This window comes from Fusarium tjaetaba (genome assembly GCF_013396195.1).
Source record: "Fusarium tjaetaba strain NRRL 66243 chromosome Unknown NRRL66243_c0000180, whole genome shotgun sequence".
In the NCBI taxonomy this organism is placed as follows: Eukaryota; Fungi; Ascomycota; class Sordariomycetes; order Hypocreales; family Nectriaceae; genus Fusarium; species Fusarium tjaetaba.
Genome location: NW_023501376.1, coordinates 24,391 through 46,270, shown reverse-complemented (window position 1 = coordinate 46,270; position 21,880 = coordinate 24,391). Strand labels below are relative to the sequence as shown.

Genomic DNA, 21,880 nt, shown 5'->3' with positions numbered 1-21,880 from the left:
ACTTAGGATCGATTACTACTTCTGGGGACAGTTGAGGTGAGTGTCATTGAGGGTACTGGGGGCATTTGAAAATCGATGGCGTTCTTCGTTATTGAGATATTTAGAAAACACGTAGGGATAAATTGACTTGTCAAGTAGGCACAACGAACATGGCTTTCGAAATAGTTGAACATAAGTGACTGTATATTTTCTCTTACTCTATGATAGAAAGAACAACACCTTATGGCCAATAAAGGCAGACACGGCACAGCTTTGGTACTCCTTATCACAAGAAAGTGATATCTTGAGCAGGGTGAAGAAAGTAAACCTAGGACTTCAGTCTTATTAAACTAGGCAAGTTAGACCAAATTTGAGGGTCTCTTTACCAAATACATTTGGCATCCCCTTTCAGTGTCCTGAGTTTACTTATTCCATGATGATAGTCTCAGTTACATGACTAGTTACTTGTAAAGACAAATGGGGAAACTCTCTTACACTAAAACCGACAGTTCCTGAATGCATGTTTTTATTCAAGGTACCTAATTACATAGCTACCGATGTCTACGGATCTATTTGTCCGGCACATAGTCAAGATATTTCTCTTAAGGGGTATCATCGTCCAAAATCTGGTCATCCTCTACCTGGGCTAGGAACCAAAGCCTTCCCGAATCTCACGTCTCTTCGTCATGAAAAGCCTGTTTCTTACATGGCCATCAGTTGCCATCTTGGGGGGCAGTTTCTTTCACAGCAGGGGCCTCTTCCACCTGTGACAGAAGCTCAGGCTTGAAGTGAAGCACCCGAATCTTCATGGAGCTAAAGTCCGCTTCCAACCAAACCTGGTTTCGTCGCTGCGATCGGATTGCGTAGTCGACAATCTCGCTCATCATATGCTTGATGGAGGTAGGGGCTTCGATTTCGAGAACGGGCCCAATTACCTCCCGCGAGTAGTACTCATCAGTGTTGTAGAGCACAATGCCGATACCCAAGTACTCGCCCTTGAGCTCCTCTGGAATATCTGGGTTGTTGCGCAGTTCCCGTTCAAAGAGTCGCTGCAAACCCAGGATGCCACAGGGGCCACATCCTCGTGGCATACCGCCACCTTGGGTCAGGATGGGAGGCAGCTTGTCCCTGTTCGCTGGAATCAGGGGCAGAGGCATGCCGGTGTGAGCGTGGCCACAGTCGTGCATGAGTTCCGCGCGGCAGATAGGGCAGCGGGAATCACCTGTGTCATAGTATGCGAGCAGGCATCTAGCGCACAGAATGTGGCCGCATGGGAGGACACGAGGTCGACGTGGAGGCTGAGTTTCATCATCGCTTGGGCCTCGGTAGTGGAATGAATCTCTGCAAACGACACACTCTAGTCCGAGAGTTTCCATATTGGCGATCCCGTTGTTCTCGGCGAAGGCCTTGAGATTAGGCCAGAAGTGCTCCTGGTTAGGCATGTTGCTTGGGGTTTGTGGTTGACAGTAGGTGCTGGTATATGGGGATTCTTTCGGAGGCTATTCTGAAATAAGTCGACAATTGTTTGTGGCCTTAAGTAGAATTTATTCTGGCTGTTATGTTAGCCAGGTATGAAGATGATGGGAGTGGGTGAAAGAAGGATGCAGTTGAAAGTTAGGGTTACCTTGAAGGACTCCGGACTTGGTGAATGTCCAAGGCTGTGGAGAAAGTAACCTCGAAGTTGTTGTAAGGAGAAATAAAGAAAGAGTTGAAGATGTCTCGGATCTGTTGTGATAAAGGGACAGAACAGAAGTGGAACTCGAACATGCTCTCAACCAGAGTGATGCCTTCGTCCTTACCACTGCCACTGGAACTGTGACTGCCACTGACAGGACCGAAGTCCAGACGAAAGACACGCAGTCGCTGGTACTGACCTTTTCTCACTGGTAATGGCGAAAGGAGTTCACTTTGGCCGCCTACTTAGCTTGGGATCCAGGTCGAGGACCATTATCACTGTATAGTGGTAGAAGATCATGATAGTTTCGCAAGTGTCGAGATGATATATAGTATAAAGTGGCTTGTGCTCACTTGACAAAGGATACAACGGCTGTCTGTAGATGCATTTGTTAGCACTTGACTACAGATGGAATATTGTATATAGAGATGAAGACGGAAAGCCAAGGCTGTACTGGACGAAATCCAAGAGACGGCTTTTAGGCTCTTATTTATATCTTAATATGTACACGTAATCAGAAGTGCGCAACTGGCAGAAGAGCAAATACAAACCAAGGGAGATAGACAGAAGTCGACAATCTTAATTACCAAACTCCAAACAGGGCCAGATATCCCCCTCCAACAAGTCTAAGCCAAACTGATGCTATCTGTTCCTTCGAGCCATGGAAAATCTTTAGCATTTGCTGCTGAAATCTCAGGCCACGGGCCTTTACCGGGGCGCCAGGATGGTAATAGTTGTTCTAGAGCTTCGTATTGCTGCTGGCTTGTTTGTCCGAGAGTCGTTGGTATTGAGAAACGAAGGCTCTTAACGCTAATGTAGAGTAGAGTCCGGGATAGTTTGGCATCAAGGTAGAGGGAAAAGTCCCACTACCGTAGGCCGGAGATATAGCACAACATCCTTGGACTATTTGGGGGGTAGATTACGGAGACGCCCATACTGTCATTTATGGCACATTCGTCCTAGTAGTTAGAAATAAAGTATCCGAGCGTGGGCGGGATGATATCCGTATCTGATTTATTCAAGGGCACATGGCCTGTTAAAGTAGTGCCAACACATGGGATGGATGAATACAATCCTGCAGGCTGGGTAACATATCTCATTTTGGTCTAAAGGCACTATCTAACATTCTCTTCGAAGCAAGAAGCCCAAAATATATGCAAATACTGGATGATCACGCCCCTGTTAGTATCCCCCTTACCGTTCTGTATATGGTGCTCAAAGGGAAGGACAGTGATGGATGCCACATTCTAGAGCAACATCTCAAAAGATCATTCCATGTTACAGTTCAGGCTCCCAATTTCCACGTCACCAGATAAAATGCTGCTCAAAACCTACCTGGATAAGCTAAGAAGATGTCGATGTAGTGTGGGGTTGTATGGGTATCGGAACGAGCGTAAGGGAGAGTGGATGATAAACCGTAACTGTGGCAAGGGAAAAGCAGTGTATGACATGAACAAGGGAAAGTACCTCAAGCTTAGTGTTGAGGTGCAGAAAAAGAGTCGTGACTGGCATCTAACCACATAATTCAATCACTTCGTTACCAGTGCCATCAACGCCTCCTCACTTCTGGTTCCGCTGTTCCCAAGATCTGTCCATCGTGAGTATAATCGCTCATAACTGTGCTACGAACAATAAAATAAGAGTCATAGAACTATGCTGCAGTATGGGCTCTTTACTATTGGCTTGATTCGCGTTCTGTCTTGTAATGAGAGCTTTTCTCCTTTGCTAATTGGCCTGAAACATGTACTGTGAGAGCAATCTCCTCGCAACTTCCACTGGACATGAAGAGAGCCCATGGACACACAACACAAGCCTGTATCGACTATCGTGGGTTCTGGACGCTTCTTTTTGGATCTGGTGGGAACCAGTGTTGAGTGGATGATCATTTGGTTCGCCTCCTCCAGGCACCGATATTGCAGCCAACATGTTGCAGTCATACCTCTCATCGAACGAAGAGCCTCCATACTTTCGAAACTGAAACCAAGAAGTCATCTGCGTTTCTCAAATTTCATGGGCATGAGAGTGACAAAGCTTATTCCACAGGCATCCAACCAATGTCCCTCGCGTCTCGAGTCTGAAGCCCAGCCAAACAATATTCACGGCGGCCAATAATCTGGAGGGTATAATTGGTCGAGGGGAGGTTGTCGCGATTGATGAGTACTCTGAAGCGGAGTTGGAAAATGTATACTTTATTTCCCCAGATATGGTGACCAATAGACTTCTGGCCATGCCACTGTTACAAAGGATTACACTGCTTCCAACAAGAAGGTAATAAAACAATAATGATTCGGGACCTCTGTATTTTGGCTTCTTCGAAAAATCACGACTGCACTTGACCTAAAAGATTTTGAGGGTGAGGCTGAGAATCTGGGGATTACACTTTAGGTTTGTCTTCGCACGATCCAATGGCATTTGACGCAGTTTAAAAGTATGAATGATAAAATCCAGTGAGAGGCCAGCCTACCATGTTAATTTTAGAAAACCTGCTCGAAATCTGCTCGTTCGGCGTAAAGCTTACACGGATAAGTGAACACAACGCCACAATTCACTCAAAGGTGACTCAATCAAAGAGCTCAACCAATACGTGAACACTACGAAATAATATTCTCAGAAGTACCTTTCCCAAAGCCAAAGCCAAAGGTTTTCTTCACGTTCAGCCCCATGAGTCAGTCTCTGTTCCAGGAACATCCATTGATTGGTCCTTTGTACAATTTTGAGTGTAGACATAGACTTTTGTTCCGGTTTCTTCATCACACCTGACCACCTGCGTCAGTTTCAAGCTTCAAAATGCGAACATATGCGCTGAAAACGAGAGCTTGGACTGAGAGTCTCCCTTCGAAGCCCTAGACCTAAGCAGAAAACTTAATCACTCCTCTCCGTATAAGAAGACGGCTTCCCTCCCCATTGTTCCCTCCCTCTTCTGATCTAACCATCTTCTTCTTTCATCAAGTTGTCTTCTGTCACCAAGTTACCTGCTATCTTACGATCTTGTATCATCAGCTTCACTTGTATCAACTTGACCATCTATCATCTCTTGACACCTCTCTCTTGGCATCTCTGTCCTGATTTCTCTCTCGACATTTCTGACTTGACACTTCTCTCTCTGTATCTCGACATCTCTCTATCTCGACATATAACTCTCTCATCACACTATCTTTCACTTTATCTCTCACATCATCTTCTATCCATCATTCGTCATGTGTGGACACGTCAACTCCATCTTCAACCACATCTCCTGCAGCCACTCCAAGGACACAATATGTGCTCTTGAAGACCTCCCTAATAACGAAGAGTGGCTTGCTATCCCTAATGATGTCCCACATATCACAGAGGACTCGGAGGATAGCTACTGGCCAAATCTACAGGCCAGTATTGACAACGATAAGATCAAATTTAAGGATGTCTCCATTGAGTGCGTCGTCTGTCGTACCGACGTGACGATCTTCCCAAAAGATCACGTCGTCGACGAAGAAGTTGGTGAGAGCCACAGGGCCGTCATCCTCCCCTGCGGACACATCTTTGGCGCCTCGTGCATCAAGCAGTACTTCGACATGAAGACTGAGCAGGGACAGCCCGTATCCTGTATCAAGTGCCGGGCCGCATGCTACCACCCAGGCTGCGGACATCCCTTCTACGGGGCACCCATGCCTTGCAGTATACCTCGCATGGCGTTCACCCCGCATGTCGTGGGCAAGGGGGGTAGCATCGACCCGTTTTGTAGGCTCTGCAACATCAAGAAAACGATGTTGGATATCACTGCTGAGGTCAAGCGGGCACCAGACCGCCCCAAGGCTGTGGACGAGTTCCTGGGCATTGTTCTCGAGATCGATGGCAAGTCCTTTCCGAATACAAGAACATGTTACGATGAGCTTCGCCGCGGGACCCTGGAGCGGGTGTACTTCCCTGAGTCTTTGGTGGACCTCTTCGCCCACTACCAGGATGTCATTGAGGAGAAAGAGAACGGGCAAGACTACTGGGTGGGTAATCACCTCGGCCAGTGGAGTGCCAAATTATACGTCCGCAAACAACAGGACTAGGCATATTGCCCCGAAGAACGATGAGATATGAGTTGCATTGGGTGTTTTTATTTGTTCCAAGTCGAGGAATACAGCTGTTTGGATATTATTCTTTGTTTGTCTATTTCAAAAGATAAAGGTTTACTTCTGGTTACAGCATGGCGAAAAAGAATGATATTACTGTATCAACAATATAAGATTGTACCAACACTGATCATTTTATAAATCATTTCGCCAAATTGATAATAAACTTGTAATGAAAAACATATCAATCTTCATAAGTGCTAAAAGAAATCTCATCCAAAGGACGATCCGTAACCATAACATACATACATAAGAATCCTTGAAGCCATCATAATCATTTCGCTGATTCCCAGATCAGCACAATAACACTGTCCTTGATATCACCCACTTCCTCACCCCATCTCTTCTTCAAAGCGGGCTCATCGATAACACCCCTTTTCACGTAAGCCTGCCATACATCACCCTCAGTGGTAGTGACAGAGTCCATCAACTTCCACACATTTCGTCGTCCTGTCCAGAACAACATCTTTCGGTCTGTGTCTCGCTCTTTGAGCTTTACGGGACCAATGACGGAGCGACGGGCAGAGCTTGCTTTTCCAGCGGTGGAAAGAGGCATGTCTGAGAGGTGGATTCCATCGGGGTACTCAGTTATAGTGTAGCCATTCACAAGAACCCAGTTGTCGCGGAAGCGGTAGCGTTGGAGGAAGCATGCTTCGCCGCAAACGTCGGTGACGAGATGAGCTTGGCTTGGGGTGAGGTGATGGCGTTGTCGATAGTCATGTAAGGCTAGTGGTTGAACGCCCGTCTCATAGCTATCCAAATGTGAAGAGTAATCATCGTTATCCTTTGGTGAGTAGAAGCTTGGAATGATGTGCATCTTCATCTTGGTATGCTTCGCCAGACAGTCCTGAAGAATGCCGTCCCAGCGTTTCTTGCTCGTAGGACTGTCTTCGACACCGTCAAAGCATGGAAGATGTGTAACCTTGGAGATAGCTGGTCGTGTGAGAAAGATAGCCCCGCCTCCATAGGTTGTCATGAATCCTTCGCCGATAGCCCAATCTCCTCTCTCGCTCGGCAATCCAATGTACAATTCCTTCTCAGAGTTGTACGCGAATAGTCGTTCCTGGAGATACGAAAGATTCGGTAAAAAGATCTCCTCGTCCAAGATGCCGTACCATCTCTTCATCTGCCCTTTCTGTGCGAGTGTAGCGCTATACTTCTTGACAGACTCCATCATGTTGAAGTATCTCTTGGCCGTCGAGATCGGACCCTCAGAGATAGTAACATGAGCATCGATACCCAATGACACCAAAACCTCAGTCAGCTTCTTCGCTTGTTGATAATGTCCCTGATCCAGAACAAGCAGAAAACTCGCTCCGTTGCCATGCTCATTCCCACCAGTCATCCACCGTGCCCAATCCTTCGCAACAGTGTAATCATCCCTAACAACGCGATCAAAACTCGTCGAGATCGCAAACACAAAGTCCGAGGCGTCGATCTGTCCTGGTTTCGGTCCTCCTACAATCGGAAGGTTCAGTTCCTGTCGTGCAACCAGATTCCTCCTCTCGGGAGTCTTGGTATCGATAATTCGTGGTTGATTTGAATGAAAGTCTGTATCAATGTTCGTGACTGAAGTATACTCAGAGTCCTGCTCTGAAACACGGACTTTCCACGCAGTCCATGACGTTTGATCCGAAAGTCCAATTTTCTGCCTTAGTCGCTCGAGGCACTGCTCTTCCGGAACTGGTCCTTTGATGGCTATCTCAGTATCAGCCTTTGTTCGAGGCCAGTGCAGCCATCTTGTCTGAAAGAAGAGAATAACAACGACAACGAGAACAAGCAGCTGAACAACCCTGCGGGGAAGAGTAGGCGGGCTAGAAATCATAATCATGATGAACAGACGATCCAATCCAGTAAAAAGAGTGACTTGGGTGGGTATAACCTGGGTAAATGAGTGTGTTGCCTGGCTATAACAAAGGCATGATCACGCTGCGAGAGGCGGGTAAGGACTGACTACGGTGAAGGAGAAGAAGCAAAGAAGAGGCTTTCAACTCGCGAGTCGTGAGGCACAGCGAGAGATTTTAAGTAAATTAGACTCGAATGGCGTAGAGTGACAGACTGTCACAATGCCCTTGTCTAGTGTAAGTGGTAAATGGGCGCAGTGGGGGGAGGTCATCCTTCAAAGCATCATGAAACTAGGCGCCCCAGACCATGATCCCTGGTCGCACCACGTCAATAACGGTTAAAGAGGGGAAAGGCCAAGGCGAGCAATTAAACTGTGACAAGGTCCGTGGTTCGTTTCATGGTTGATCAGTGGAGGTCTCAGGTCACGATATGTCCAAATGCAGTAATGAGAAACAATTGGGGGTCAGTGTCAGTATTGAACATCTCTTGACTCCTGTTTCTGACAGCGTCTATTCAAAGTCCCAATGAATGCATGAAGGATGCTGATGTTGAATCCTGGCGGGTGAGAGGCTATGACGGAACGAGAACTAGGTTGAGTGGTAATTTAATCTCTTGCCAATAATCAGACTAATGCAGGTACAACAACGGCCCTAGTCGCAAAGTAAGTCGATTTCGGTAGGTAATTTATCTGATAAGCGGCAAGCTAGTTAGGAAATGACCGCATCCCGTTGGAGATTCTTTGCCGAGCTCTAGCCCTGCATCCTATCATTCGCTAGACTTGCTGGTGGTTGGACCCTTTTCTTCGTGGGCTGCTTCAGCATTTAGTGACTTCTTCCTAGGCGGTGTGATAGGTTCTGTCGCTGCCCTCGTGTGTGTCGGTGTTGATGCCACTGTCGTCGGTGCCCGTGCTGGTATCGGCATAGGCATTGGCATCGGCGGTATTGGCAGATGTTGAGGTTGGGATCCGCGTCGTGAAGGCGGTGTTGCTGATGAACTTGGGGAGTAAGCCGAGGGCATATTGGCTTCAACAGTTCGTCTGGCGTGTTCGAGACGATCGTAGCACTTAGCGATAGCCTCTTGGACCGACTGGTCCGCACGTACAATACCCGTGGCGAGAACTTCTCTAATGTGATCTTCGACCTTTTGAAACTCGGACTTATCGTATCTGTATCGGTCGGGAATACCGCTGTTGTGCAACAGAGCCAGCAGCCCCGCGATGACTGTGTTGGACGCAGCGAGAATAGTGATGGCTGTATCATTTTGGCCTCCAGCGCTGAGAGCTGTGATGCTAGCACCAATCATCAACTGCAGAACAAAAAAGATTGCACGAATGAAGCCGATTAGGTGAAATGAGTAGGATGAAACGGTACGACGGTAGATGCAGTCGCGATAGAGGCCATGAGGAATGCCGTTCGGGGGCCATAAGCTACTGGTCGGATGAACAGGTTTGTTATCCTCTATGTCCTTGATTCCGCCAACTCCTCGAGCTAGGATGGCCCATTCTGTAGGTGACAGGAAGCGGTATTTAACATTCTTATGTTTCTTCTGAGCGGCGCCATTTTCCCTGCTGCTCTGATCGGCCGCGTTCATGTAGTGTCCGAAATTCTGATTAGGGTCCATCGATGTCTGTTGGACGGTTAAGTTAACATCCGCCATGACGCGCTATCGAGCACTGCAGCTTTGATCTGCCGGATATCGTGAAGCAACGCGAGTTTTGGAATAAAATGAAGCAAGCAGGTGAAGCAAAAGTCAGCTTATTGAGAGAGAGAGAGCTGAGAAAAGACAACGGTGATGCTTGAAGAAGCTGGCTAGGGTCAATAAAATGAAACAGAGAAGAAAATGAATGTCAAGAGCCGAATTGAAAAAGAAGGTAATGGTAGAAGACGCAGAAGAAAAGCGAGATTTCTGGTGATGTAAAAGGCATTCGTTGCTCGGCCTTTCCCGTCGCCATGTTATCCTGTCTCATATGAAGGCGGAATCTCATGCCCATTGCGGCTTCCACCGCGTAATCCTCCTCCATTCTCGTGAATTCGACTAGATTAAGTGTTTTCTATCAATATCTTCCGGTTCATCTTCTTAAACAGTATCTTACCAAGTTGAGAATAATTCCGAGAACCAGGATCCTTCTTAACAAAAACGTTGTGAATGTCGTTTCGCGCTTCACTTACACGAACTGTTGGTCTGTACAAACAACGAAGGACCCTGCCAAGCCGCAATAGGTAGTGTTTACGATAGAATCTTCAGCAACTATGCAGGTCTCAGCCTCAAACTATCCGTTCTCATGTCCAGGAATGTTCAGTGTCTCAAACGCAGCCAAACCACGACTCCTCATACAGAATAGTAAAGCATTCTCAAAGAATAGCTGCATTCATAAATAGATATCATTTCTATGTTCATTTTCATGTATATGTCAGACCCTTCCACTCAGCAAAGTACAGCCCCAATCACTCATGACTCTAAATCACTACCCATTCCCTCCTGATCCGAGTAAACCATGTAGAACCACACAAGCCAGACAAACGCCACAGTGCATACATACAATCAACGATACACTCGCTAAATATTTCATCTTTCAAAATCAAGAATCCTGCACAAGGTGGGGGATGTCGTCCACCTTGGCCTGTCCGTTGAGAATGGCATTCACCGCTGTGAACAGCGGATACTCCGACTCCAACCCGCGAGCCTTGAGGAAACTGTTCACTTCCTCTGCGGTGGTAGTACCCTGGATCTTTTGTCCGTTGAGATCCTGCTTCTCAACCTCTTGCACGGAGATTCCCTTCTCGACAGCCTTCTTGGCACAGCGGAAGTTACGACCGCCGGAGCAGGATGTGATGAGATCGGCGACACCGGCGGAGGATTCGGTGAAAGTAGCTGTGTGGACGGTCTCGCCGAAGAATTCCTTGCCGAACTTGACCATCTCCATGAGACCGACGCGCATAATGGCTGCCTTTGCGTTATCACCCCAACCACGGCCGTCGACGAAACCAGCTGCGAGAGCGACTACGTTCTTCAGGGCACCGCTAAGAGATACACCCGCAACATCGGAGACCATCTGGACGTGGAAGTAAGGTCGGTGGAAGAGCGTTCGGAAGCAATCCTGATCCAGGGGAGGATAATCAGCAGGCATAGCGGTGAGCTTGGTCTTGGAAGTTCGGCCCCGAACATCCTTGTGCTGCATCTCAGGGAGCTCGCCAATTGTAGGGTTGGGGCTACCAGTTCGTGGTGTGGGAGCTCTGCTGTTATCGAGAGCAGGAGGATCGTAAGCAATAGTAGTCTCTGACCACTTCTCCTCGGCAATTTCACGAGCCAAGTTGGCACCGCTGAGGGCACCACAGTAAATGCCCAGACCATCACCAATCCACTCGCTGAACAGGCTGATGCCGTCATCAGTGACGTTGACACCCTTGATACAGCTGATTCCTCTAGCATAGGGAAGAATGTGTCCGTTGACCTGCTTGCAGACGTTTGCGATAAACTGATGGGGCAAGTTGAAGACGAGGATGGTGGAGTCCTTGACAGCGTCGCGGATGTCGGGGTTGGCTATGATGTTTGATGGCAGAGGAATACCGGGCAGGTACTTTACGTTCTCGTGGTGTTTGTTGATGACTTCTGTGAGCTTCTGGGGCTTGTCGCCGGTGGTTTCGTCATATAATTTGGAGTCCTTGGTGATCGTCACGTCCTCCTCGTAGACCCACATCTGGACATCTTCCTCGAAGAGATCTTTGTTGGCGCGTGTGTTTTCAGCGACGATCTTGGCAATTGTTGAGCCCCTGGACAGTAGTGTTAGTCAATGGCTCAAGCAAATATAGAGACAGCGCCGGAGAAGCGGAAGACATACCAGTTACCAGATCCCACAATGGTCACCTTGTGCTTCTTTGAATGTCCACCCAAGCTCGCCATGTTGCCGAATGTTGCAGAAGAATAAGTGCGGATATGAGTAGTACAAGAGAGTAATCTCGAGGATTTAGCAAAGACAAAAGAAGAGCGCACTACAAGCGATCGAAACATACGGGGGAGAAGAAAGTTTGTGTAAAGGTAAGTAAGGGCGAAAAAAGAGCTTTATGAGGGGTACTGAAGCTGAATAGTCCCGAGGGACGCCAGCTCCAGCTTTCCAGGTTGTTGAACCCTGGAGCAAGCCACAATGACGCATGGCAGAATGAGTTAAGTGACACCGCCTGCTCCAAGGGGGAAAGCGTCCCATCAAAACCCCATTGATATCCGTGATAATGGAGCTGGAGAAATCTCGAGACCTTGATGAGGCCGAGGGGCAGTTTTTCACGTGCAAGCAGATAGGAATTGCTGTGGCTGCATATGTCAATTGGAAGCTATTTTTATAAAAGAAGCGCAGAGTTATGGTCATATAAGTTAAAACACTGTATGAAGTATGCTTGAAGAATAAATTCACTCTCAACGATGGCCTCAATCACATGGAAACAACATAAAATTCCAATTCAACTTTTTTTCAAGTGGGATTTCACATGTCGAACAAACAACCTCGAAACAAGGATCTCTACCTGCAAAGTCTAGGATTCTCCGGGAGACAAGGGGGCAAAGATGCATAATCCAGGAACAGCTACAGCACCGAGCCCCATTCCGTGACCCGCGGGCCGATCCCCTTGTCGCGTGACGAGCACATGTTAAAGAACAGAAAGAAATCATGGGCTTGGATCAAATGATGCAAATTTTGAGGTTGTCGCTGCTAAGAGTCGCTTCATATCACGATATAGTTTCCTGCCGAGGGTGTATCGTTGCATTGTAATGGGTTCGAGGGCGCTAGAGCTCAACTGCATGTTGACGTTGCCAAGTTTACCCCAACGGAGTCGTCTCACTCCCATCCCTTTTATCCGTGTAGAAATCAGTGTATTTAACGGATACGAATGCCTGCATTTGGTTATCTGAAATATTTGATATGAAACTAATATCACTCTCCAAACGAAACTTTTGTAATTGTGAAAGCTGATCAGTCTCGATAGGCCAATATGAAAAATAGGCATGTCCCATAACTCAGCGATTAAGAAGAGTCAAATTCCACCTTAATCCGTCGTCCTTTCAGTTATACTCGGCCAACAACTCCACTTTCTCTTCATCTGCCGATGGGAAGTGATTAAGCATGGCCGACAAGGAACGTTTCCGCCCGTGCGATTTCCTCTCGTCCTTCTCTTCAGTCCTCTCACCATTCCCAAACACAGGCTTGAAAACATTATCATAAACCATCCAGGCCACAGTAAACATAACAGTCATGGTGACAGCTAACCATTGGGGCACTCTGCCGCGCTTGTCTGCCAGAAACTTGGACAGAAGAATGACCGTTCCGAAGAAAAAGACAGTGAAGAACAGGAAAAAGAATGCTCCTATCCTCTGTCTTAACGTTGTTATCGTGTATGGCTGTAGTGAGTGCAGGTAACGCTGATATCCATCGGGAAGTTCGTGTTCTTTGGCACCGTCTTTAATGAGATTAAGATATCGAGCACTGGCTTGGGCATAGCCAGGTTCACGCTGGGGACCAAGCAGGAAGCGATACCACCACTTGTGCTTGCGAGGGTCATCAGGCAAGTCCTTGTCAGGAATCTGTGGCGCAAAAAGTGTTCTTGACAGAAAGGGTCGAGGGATATCAGGGAACGGCTTCTCAGGGATGGACATCTTGGGCGGCAGTGGTATACAGGGTACAACAATCTCTTTGTAGCCTGCTCCGCCACCTTCAGTGCGGATGATGGTGCGGTAATCCTCCTCTGTCACCTCGTAGACTACACCCATAAGACCTTCATCCCACCTAATCTCCTCAGAGTGTGGTGGCTGCGGAGGCTCAAAAGGTGGGACTGGCACCTTGGGAGGTAGCTTTGGCTTCTCGGGAAGCTTTCTGTAATCGACGTTCGCAAAGCATGGCTCGCGATAAGGAATTCCTGGAAGGTTGAACTTAAGCTCCAACGTCGGCACCGAGACGTTCACCTGAGACAGAGGTCTAATGCCACGAACGCCCAGAAATGTCTCGGCGGCGAGGTTGGATCCATAAGCGAGATACAGATACGTCTTTGGCGCAGGATGGTCTCGATCGACGATATGATCCTCAGCAGCTTGAGCTAGACGTGCAGCTGATGTACGAGGGATAGAAGAGATCGGCGGATACTTCTTCGGTTCGGTCCGCTGCGCAAGAACACTGAACTTGCGCAGGACGACAGAGAGCGAACAGTTACTGGCTGCGTCGCGGGCGTTCATTGGGTTTGACATGACGTCGAGTGAGAACCTTGGAAGCTTAGACGTAAGCTTACAACTGGTTGATAGGGCCGTTGCACAAGTGTCGCTAAGGTAAAACGGTAATCCTGCCAGGTGGCGTAGGAGGGAAATATAAAGCGAATCGCTCACAAATACTAAACAATCGTAATAAACGTTCAAAGGATGGGATTTCCAGGGAGATAAAGACGTTGTTCATCATGAAACGGGTCATCGATTCGGGCGGAGCGGAGATAGTGGGCGTCCCCTTGCAAGCTGCTGAATAATGCGCCGCGCGGGTCAGGCATGGGAATAGTTGCGCCGACCGATGGTCCGCAGTTAAAGTCCGCTTCGCTTTTGATGAATCCCGGACTATCGGGCTTTGCCAAGATTCCCTGACGAATTGGCTTGCTGAAAGATTACCAAGCGATGGCCCGACGCGATAGATCGTAGATCAACATTGATGAATTCCTCCATTGTAACCAGAAACCCTCCGGTTGTGCAGGGTAAGCCGGACCAATTTGGACCACTTCAACAACTGACGTTGTCTACCACCTTATCGGCTACATTCATTGTTTTATTTGTTATCAAGGAATTTCCTTGATATCTGTATGCTAGAGCAGATAGGGAAATTTGGTTTGTGTGCGCTAAGTGTACCTCAAGTTGACTTGTTAGTATTGGAATTGGAGTTGTTGAGAACTAGCTGTGTCTTTGATAATAGAATGAGTACTATCGTGCTGCAACCTGTAGCCCTGATGTTTGCAACGCTTTGATTTATCGTAACTTGCGGAAACCTTAGAAAATCCATTCTCATGCAGTGATTCATGAATGATTACCTTAGGCAAGTGCCATCGCAATGAAGCAGGCAAGAGGCATTCATCGACCTCACGAGTGTGTCCGCTCCTTCCCTTTTGTCATCAGCTTCCATTACCTGCTCATACCCACCTCAGCAAGCCAAAAACCTTTTTCAAAATTACTCTACGTTCTTAAACATTCTTGGATCCTGCTCGTGATCTCGGCATCGTTTTATCTCTCCTTCGCCCACCCAGGTGACAACCCAAATTATACCCTCCAATCATTTGGGGGAACTGTAAGTCAGATCACCTACAACGAGCGTTGTGCACCCCTCCACTACAGTTTCAACCACTGACAGTCTTGCAGTCTGCACCAATGCCGGCGCGAAGGGGTGGGAAGTCTGCTCCACGCTCAAAGCGTACGCGGCATTCAGCGAGGATTGTGGCCCTCGGGCAACTCGACACTACCCCAAACCGTCACGATCAGTCTCCTCGTGCAGTTCAGACTCAGGACCCAATACCGGCATTGCCAAATCAGGGCGCAAATCCTAAGCCTCCAAACTCTGAGATCCCGTCGACAAACGAATTTGATGATGACCTCAACGATGATGATCTGAGGCGGCTGGTTGAAGCTGAAGCCGTCCCATCCGCTCAACCACCTATTGATTTCTCATGGTCTGAAATCGGTTCAACACGCCGCAGCTCGCCTCTACGGGAAGACGAGCCAAGCTTTTTAGACAACCAAGATTCTCTTCTCGACGAATTTTCCAGTCCAAAGTCCGGTCTAGGCAAGCTTCCCAACACTCAGCCACTGCCATCTGAGCCTGATCAGGAAAGCAAAGAACCTCCTTTTGTTGACTTTTCTGAGACAGCTTCTACTGTGCGGCGAAGTTCACCTTATTATTCCTTGGCTGCCTCTCAGATCGGAGATGACGAGCCTCTGAATTTCGCTGAAAACAATCCTTTGGCACCACTACCAAGTACCATACAAGATTCGATACAGTCTCTTGGGTTACCACCTTTTCCTGAACTAGAAGCCATGGATCACTTGCCGGAAGACGAGTTATATGATGTCACGCCTCCCAAGTCGACGGCTGAGCTTGAAGCTGAGACATCGCGAAAAGAGGAGGAAGCACCTAAAGCTGCCCCAGAAAGTTCACAGCGTCCTAAGAAGTTGAATTCGTCACAGAACTCAAAAACAAAAGGCAAGCCAGGGAAGAGCTCAAAAAAGCACGATGCTCTTGTGAGAGTGTTGGAGGAAGAGCTGGAATCGTCAGAAGAAGACGAAGGAGAGGAGCAAGCATCTTCACCCCCTGAAAAGCCACCAGCGAAGCCCCCAAAGCGAAAGAACGGCGCTCGTAAAGGCAAGGAAACACCTGAAAGTAAGCCTGCCACTACGGCAACTCAGGATACACGGAAAAGTGAGCAACGACCAAAGGAAAAGAAAGGCCGGAAACAACGAGCGAAGACTCCCATCCAATTTGACGAAAAGACACAGGAAATAAAAGAGGTAACACCACGCAGGGTACCGGAACAGCAACCTCGCATGCCAATCGTCAGCAGTCTCAGGAAATCGTATGCTGCATCTGTCTCTCCCATGGCAAGTGCAGGGAAAGGGACGCCCGGCTCGAAACGAAAGCCTGCACCGAAGCGCAAACCGCCTGTTAAAGGCACTTCCCAGAAGGAGAAAGCTTCCCAGAAAGTCCCTCCAGCTACACGAAAATCAGATTTGAAGAATGTGGTGCCTCAAGAGAAACCTGATACGACTGAAAAGGGAAAAGAACGTGTAGTTCTTGCAACAAAAGTAGCAGCTAAGCCTTCACCTGCGATTACCAAGAGAATAACCCGAGCCAATGTAAAAGAGGAGGAAGCACCAGTATCGCAGCCTCTACAAGTCCAAGAGGCACCAAAAACAAAGAACGAGACCCAGGGGTCAACCCAGGACCCTGTCGTGCTCTCTAGCGACCCTGAAAGCTCTTTGTTCTCGGATGATGACGATGCCTTTGTCCCAATCGAAGACTTGCACCCAAGAGAGAAGACTCAGCCAGCAAGGAAGGTTCAATCAGTAATGGGAGAGTTGCTTGTTGACCCAATTGTCGACGTAGAACCAGCAGGCCATGCTCGTCGTGAGAAACCGCAACCTTCTACACGCCCACAGACCCTACCGCATAATCCCGAGGCTCCTGGCCCTTCGCGTCCTCAAGAAGAACAAATCTCTCAGCAGAGGACAGCAACGACGATTAAGCGGGACCCTAAGCAACTTGTTGAAGAACCTCTTCCAAGCACGATTTCCCTTCATGCAGCTCAGAGGGGCCGAGAGGTTTTGTCGGCTCGCGATACTAATATTCTCGTTCAACAAGATACCTCAAGAGCAAGGACCTTGAAAAGACCTGCTACGACAGTTGATCCCATCGTTGATGCTTCTCACCCACCTCGCAAGATCAGTAAAACTTCAAGGAGCTTCAGTGTCAGTCAAGCGGGTAGTCCGTTGCCACTCGAAACAAGCCCAGCGCAGCTTGTCAGTGGAACAAGTCCAAGTGCTATGGAAGAAGTTGAATCTGCGAAAGTGCCCCAGCGCAATCAGCAGACGGAGCCTAGAAGATCCCAACGCCTTCGAAGGACTGCGGAATAGGAATCCCCATATACCGATGGCAATTACTTGCAACAAGAGTACCTCTCTAGTCTGGCAGCTGCTGAGGCCATTCCTGACAAGACCAGAGTGGGATTAAGACCTAAACCGAAAACGAAGGTCAAAACCGAGCCTGAAAATTTGCGCCCTGAGCCAAGTTCAAGTGATCAAGATATTCATGCTCAGATACTAGCGTCCCTGCAGGGACAAAAGGAAGCGACTGCCGAAGTGGAACAGGCCATGGAGCATGACAAAGTCCGCGGCAATAGAGAGTCTCCCAGACAGACACGGCCGGCTGGGCCGAATGCAGAGATAGGAGAGAAACTCCATGGACTAGTCGAGGTAAGGTCCAATGCCGAGGGTCGTTTCAATGCTAACATGCTGCCTAGATGATGTTGGATCATCTCCAGGCCAAGGAAGGGAGCATCTATCGTGGCGCTGATGCCTATCGGAAGAATGGCATCAATTGCGTGGACAAGATCGAACGACGCTACATGCAAGAGAGACAGGCGCTCAATGAAACGTGGAAGAAGGATAGTGATAGGTTCCTCCGGGGGACGCGGGCAGCCAAGGCAGCGATTGATGAGCGCGGAAAGATACGAGAGAAGGCGATGCAGCAACTAAATGAAACGGCAGCAAAGCGCCGTCACTTGTTTGAACAAGCGACGACAAGTTTACGAGCACTTCATGGGCGATTGATGCAGGGAAACCTTGCAGACTACGAAAATTGAGATGATTTACTGTACGGACCTTTGTAATGATAGAAGATGGGATGTGCTGCAGCTAGGTAATGGGCAAGTCTGACTCAAAGTTGTGGGTATGTGATGGCCGTTGGTGGAACGGGGACTGAAAATCAGGGTTCAATGGCGGCAGGGATGAAAAGGTTGATTGATGGGTCAGTTTCATGTTAGTCGAGCGGTAAGGATTCCGGGCCTGACCAATGTTATGCTTGATGAGGAGTCGCCGGGCATTGATAGTGATCTTATTGAGAAGTGATGTCCTCGCTGTCATGGTACCCATGGTCACAGAGCTACAGAATTTGGGCAAGATATGAAGCGATCTTAAGTCGATTGAGACGATGTTAAGATGGGGTGTGAAGCGAATCCAAGGTTTGAGACTGGTGGCATTCTAGGCATGTTGAATGGATGGATGAATGGGAAGAGAACCATTCTTCGCTTATTCGATGAGGCTAGACTCGATACGGGAAGCATCGTAGACTGGCTTCACTGGCGTTTGGATGAGGGTGGAAGAATACTTGGCGAATAGCGGTTAAAGGGAAGCGAGAGAGGTAGACGAACATCACGATGGGGACTGGATGATATAACCATGAGACACATGGAGACGAGTGCTGTTGATCTCGCGTATCATGATAAGCATCACGATCTTCAAGCTTAGCTGCCTGCCCTATCGAGCTGATACATTACTGCATTCGTGGCTGGTGATGTCGATGTCTGGAGTGTACAGTCCGGGAGGCGTTTTTGGCGCGATAACGAAGATGGGAAACGATGACGATGGTGGTTTACCTTAGGTTGTGGGTGACGTAGTGAGTTTGTGGCGCGGACGGGGTCATTCCCAAGTCCGAGAATTAGATGGTATGCATGATATAAGAGATCCAGACCTGCTGATGAAGCCGTTACGATTACTGCGTTGAATATCTATTATACTAAAAAGCGATTTACGAATATTAATTGGTCTCTTTCTTATTAATATTTAATTACCTTGATTATCTGCTTGGACCTCTTGCGCTTGGATATCAACTGCACTCTGTTTGTTACAGCTTGAAACTTGAGTGGCACGACACACGACAGGATGGGTTCAGATGATGCGGGGCATATTTCTACACCAGGGTGAGTAAGACGATTGTTTCGTTCTGTTCTGTTCTGTTCTGTTTCGTTTGGCCTTTGCTTTTGTTCTGTGCCCTTCCGTTTATTCAGAGGCCAGTGTCTTTATTCTGTTTCAGTCATGAACAATGGGCATACATTCAATATCCCCAACCACTCACTCTTTGTCACATCGTCATATGACCACTCTGCATAAGGGAGGCCCAACCATTCTTCGTCCTAGGTGATGAAAAGGGCCCCCTAAATCTGCCTAACTCTTTTTGTCACTGGATAAAGACGGGTTTTCCGTCTGCATCAGTCAGTCAAAGCTGGCTGCCCGCATTGCAATGCATCCCGTCTCTTACAAGCAGGGGAGGGAGGGGGCCTCCAGGGCATTGGCGCTAAAATGCCAGTGCCGTCGTCTGCCCCGCCTCCACTGCGTCCTGGGCTCGTGGACTGGGCTGAGCCTCCTGTCCAACGCGGCAGCTGCAGACACTGCCCTTCGCTCCAGTTTTTTTTTTTCCTTTCTCTTTTTTTCTTTCTCCCCAGACCTTATTCAACCTTTCTTCACGTTGCACAAGGGTCGAAAACTACCTGAAAAGCCTCGGTATAATACCACTGCCACTAGTTCAATCAAGAGCTGCTTCTATTGTGTACGGATTCCTCCTATTCAGTTTACCACTGTTGACCCCGCTTCCACTGTCGTCTGCTGCCTATTGTTCCCGTCAGTCACTTACACTGCCTACTGCATCCGTTCTTCTACTTCAGCTCAGATTACTTCCATCTGTTCTACTTCTTCCATCCTTTTACACCCTCATCTTTTACAAATTACTACCTCCCAATCCTCGGCGCATTACCACTCTTTGTGCCTCTGTCTTTTTACCAATCGTTTTCTGACATCTTTGTCTTGTACAGCCGCTTGCACGGTCTTCTTAACTTTCGGAGCCGCCGATCACGACGTCCAGGCAGCTCAAGCTCGGCTGACACCTCGGACTCAACCTTAACCGCCAATTCCGACTACGAGATCACACCCGCAGACTCGACATCGTATTCTCCTGAAATCTCTCCTCGTTCGTCGACCTCATCTACCTCTACTGCATCCTCGACATCCAAGCAACACAAGATGCCGTTTCGTCAGAGGATGGCCCGCCACTTTGGCGATTCGGTATGTAACTGTAACCCCGCATCTCCGTGCATGCCTGTCTAGGTACCGATCCAATGCGCCTATCTTTGAGATGCGCTTTTGGTAGAGTTTATCATGGAATGCGACTTGTCTAGTGGCGTTGACGCTAACAACTTACATAGCTTGCCCCCGAGAAACCCTACCTCAGCTACTATGATGTCCTCTTGACAGCTGAGGATATCAAGGCGCTCAAGCACGACTGGCTAACAGATAACAATATTGCTTTCTGGGAAGAATATCTGGAGCGCGAAACACTTCCCAAATATCCTCAAGCTCGTATCGTTTTGCTCCGTCCTAGCATGACATTCTTACTCATGAAAGAGCCCGACCTCCGATCAGTTCAGTCCGCCCTTCCCGATTTCTCCAAGGTCACCCATATCTTCCTACCCATCAACGACAATCGTAATGTGAGCGTCGCCGAGGGTGGTAGCCATTGGTCGCTTCTCCTCGTCTCGACACTCGATGGTGTCGCCTTCCACTACGACTCCCTTGGTGGTGCCAACTACTCCGAGGCCAACGTCGCAACCCGCAAGCTTGCCAACATCCTCGGACGGCCTCTTCGATTTATTAACCTCGAGGATTGCCCCCAGCAGGAAAACGGCAGCGACTGCGGTGTCTTTGTCTGCTTGTTGATGCGCCACCTCCTCGTCAAGCGCCTTCTCTGCGCTAATGCCCGCGAGAAGGTGTCGATGAGCATGGGTGGTAAGATGGTCGACAGCTATGGTGGCCGCAAAGAGATGATGCGAATTATCGAAAACCTCCGCAAGGAGGGCGAGCGTAGGCGATCGTGAGTGCCCCTAATCTTTATGTCCTCTCCCTTTGAATGGCGTATCTAATAATCAAGATAGGAGAAGCGCCAGCCCATTTTCGAACAAGACACCGCCGCGGATCGAATAGAGAACGGACTGCTACGGCTCTTGCGAAGAATTCGAGGAACTCATCAGACAAATTATGGAAGCTCAGGCGGCAAAGGCGCGTAACGCCAGACAGCCCCCGAAGTCACCACCTCGGTCACCACGCCGTTCATCTGCCCGTTCTCAAGAGGCGAAGAAGTCACCAGTCAACCAAAGCGGCAAGGGTTCAATCGCCAAGGGTCCAGTCACCAAAGGGCCAGTCACTAAACCCAAGGGTTCTCCTACCAGACTTGTCGATCAACCTCCTTGGAGAGGAATGAGGAATCGTGTGCGCACAAACTCGAACCCAGCCCGATCTTCCAAGGATTCACCTCCTCTTGGTCCACGAACAAGCCAGTCCGACGGAGTCTCTAAAGAGCCTAGGATTCAAACTAGTCCTCTCACCCCCGTCAAAGTCCGGGGCAAGCGGTCTTCCAGCACAACAGCTGTTTCACCTAAAAGTGCGATCAAGAAAAACCAATGATGCACTTGTTCCACCACTGTAATGAAGTGAATTTTTACGACGGATGCGTCACGGTCGATCAGTCTTGTTTTCATGTTATCTCATCTTGTCATTTTTATCTCACCCTGTATCCTTTTTTATCTTGGCGTTGGCGGTAGCGTGGAGCAGTAAGAGGGATGTGGTTATCATGTAACAGAGAAAGATGCCCATGCGCGCGTTTGTTGTTTTAATGATACTCCCAGATATCAAAGTAATGCGAGTTAGCGATGAAGGCGTTTGGTAGGATATGGAA

The 21,880-nt window shown here is 48.5% G+C and overlaps 8 protein-coding genes across 8 annotated transcripts; 3 read left to right on the top strand and 5 right to left on the bottom strand.

Moving 5' to 3' along the window:
• Positions 1–692: 692 nt before the first annotated feature.
• Positions 693–1,927, bottom strand: FTJAE_8398 (uncharacterized protein; the record flags this gene model as incomplete). The annotated part of the gene is made up of 3 exons (XM_037355209.1): positions 693–1,478; positions 1,654–1,853; positions 1,900–1,927. The coding sequence occupies 3 exons, from the start codon at positions 1,925–1,927 to the stop codon at positions 693–695; spliced, it is 1,014 nt and encodes a 337-aa protein (XP_037204521.1).
• A 2,924-nt stretch (positions 1,928–4,851) lies between these two features.
• Positions 4,852–5,691, top strand: FTJAE_8397 (uncharacterized protein; the record flags this gene model as incomplete). Its single annotated transcript, XM_037355208.1, has 1 exon — positions 4,852–5,691. One exon carries the CDS (start codon positions 4,852–4,854, stop codon positions 5,689–5,691), a length of 840 nt encoding a protein of 279 aa, XP_037204520.1.
• A 337-nt stretch (positions 5,692–6,028) lies between these two features.
• FTJAE_8396 (uncharacterized protein) lies at positions 6,029–7,585 on the bottom strand (the record flags this gene model as incomplete). The annotated part of the gene is made up of 1 exon (XM_037355207.1): positions 6,029–7,585. The coding sequence occupies one exon, from the start codon at positions 7,583–7,585 to the stop codon at positions 6,029–6,031; it is 1,557 nt and encodes a 518-aa protein (XP_037204519.1).
• Positions 7,586–8,364: 779 nt separating this feature from the next.
• FTJAE_8395 (c6 transcription factor) lies at positions 8,365–9,255 on the bottom strand (the record flags this gene model as incomplete). The annotated part of the gene is made up of 1 exon (XM_037355206.1): positions 8,365–9,255. One exon carries the CDS (start codon positions 9,253–9,255, stop codon positions 8,365–8,367), a length of 891 nt encoding a protein of 296 aa, XP_037204518.1.
• Positions 9,256–10,177: 922 nt separating this feature from the next.
• On the bottom strand, positions 10,178–11,499 carry FTJAE_8394 (glycerol-3-phosphate dehydrogenase; the record flags this gene model as incomplete). The annotated part of the gene is made up of 2 exons (XM_037355205.1): positions 10,178–11,369; positions 11,438–11,499. The coding sequence occupies 2 exons, from the start codon at positions 11,497–11,499 to the stop codon at positions 10,178–10,180; spliced, it is 1,254 nt and encodes a 417-aa protein (XP_037204517.1).
• Positions 11,500–12,648: 1,149 nt separating this feature from the next.
• On the bottom strand, positions 12,649–13,824 carry FTJAE_8393 (uncharacterized protein; the record flags this gene model as incomplete). The annotated part of the gene is made up of 1 exon (XM_037355204.1): positions 12,649–13,824. The coding sequence occupies one exon, from the start codon at positions 13,822–13,824 to the stop codon at positions 12,649–12,651; it is 1,176 nt and encodes a 391-aa protein (XP_037204516.1).
• A 1,152-nt stretch (positions 13,825–14,976) lies between these two features.
• FTJAE_8392 (uncharacterized protein) lies at positions 14,977–17,960 on the top strand (the record flags this gene model as incomplete). Its single annotated transcript, XM_037355203.1, has 3 exons — positions 14,977–17,067; positions 17,233–17,571; positions 17,619–17,960. 3 exons carry the CDS (start codon positions 14,977–14,979, stop codon positions 17,958–17,960), a joined length of 2,772 nt encoding a protein of 923 aa, XP_037204515.1.
• A 2,212-nt stretch (positions 17,961–20,172) lies between these two features.
• FTJAE_8391 (sentrin-specific protease SENP8 (SUMO-specific protease)) lies at positions 20,173–21,609 on the top strand (the record flags this gene model as incomplete). The annotated part of the gene is made up of 3 exons (XM_037355202.1): positions 20,173–20,214; positions 20,355–21,019; positions 21,132–21,609. The coding sequence occupies 3 exons, from the start codon at positions 20,173–20,175 to the stop codon at positions 21,607–21,609; spliced, it is 1,185 nt and encodes a 394-aa protein (XP_037204514.1).
• Between the last annotated feature and the right edge of the window lie 271 nt (positions 21,610–21,880).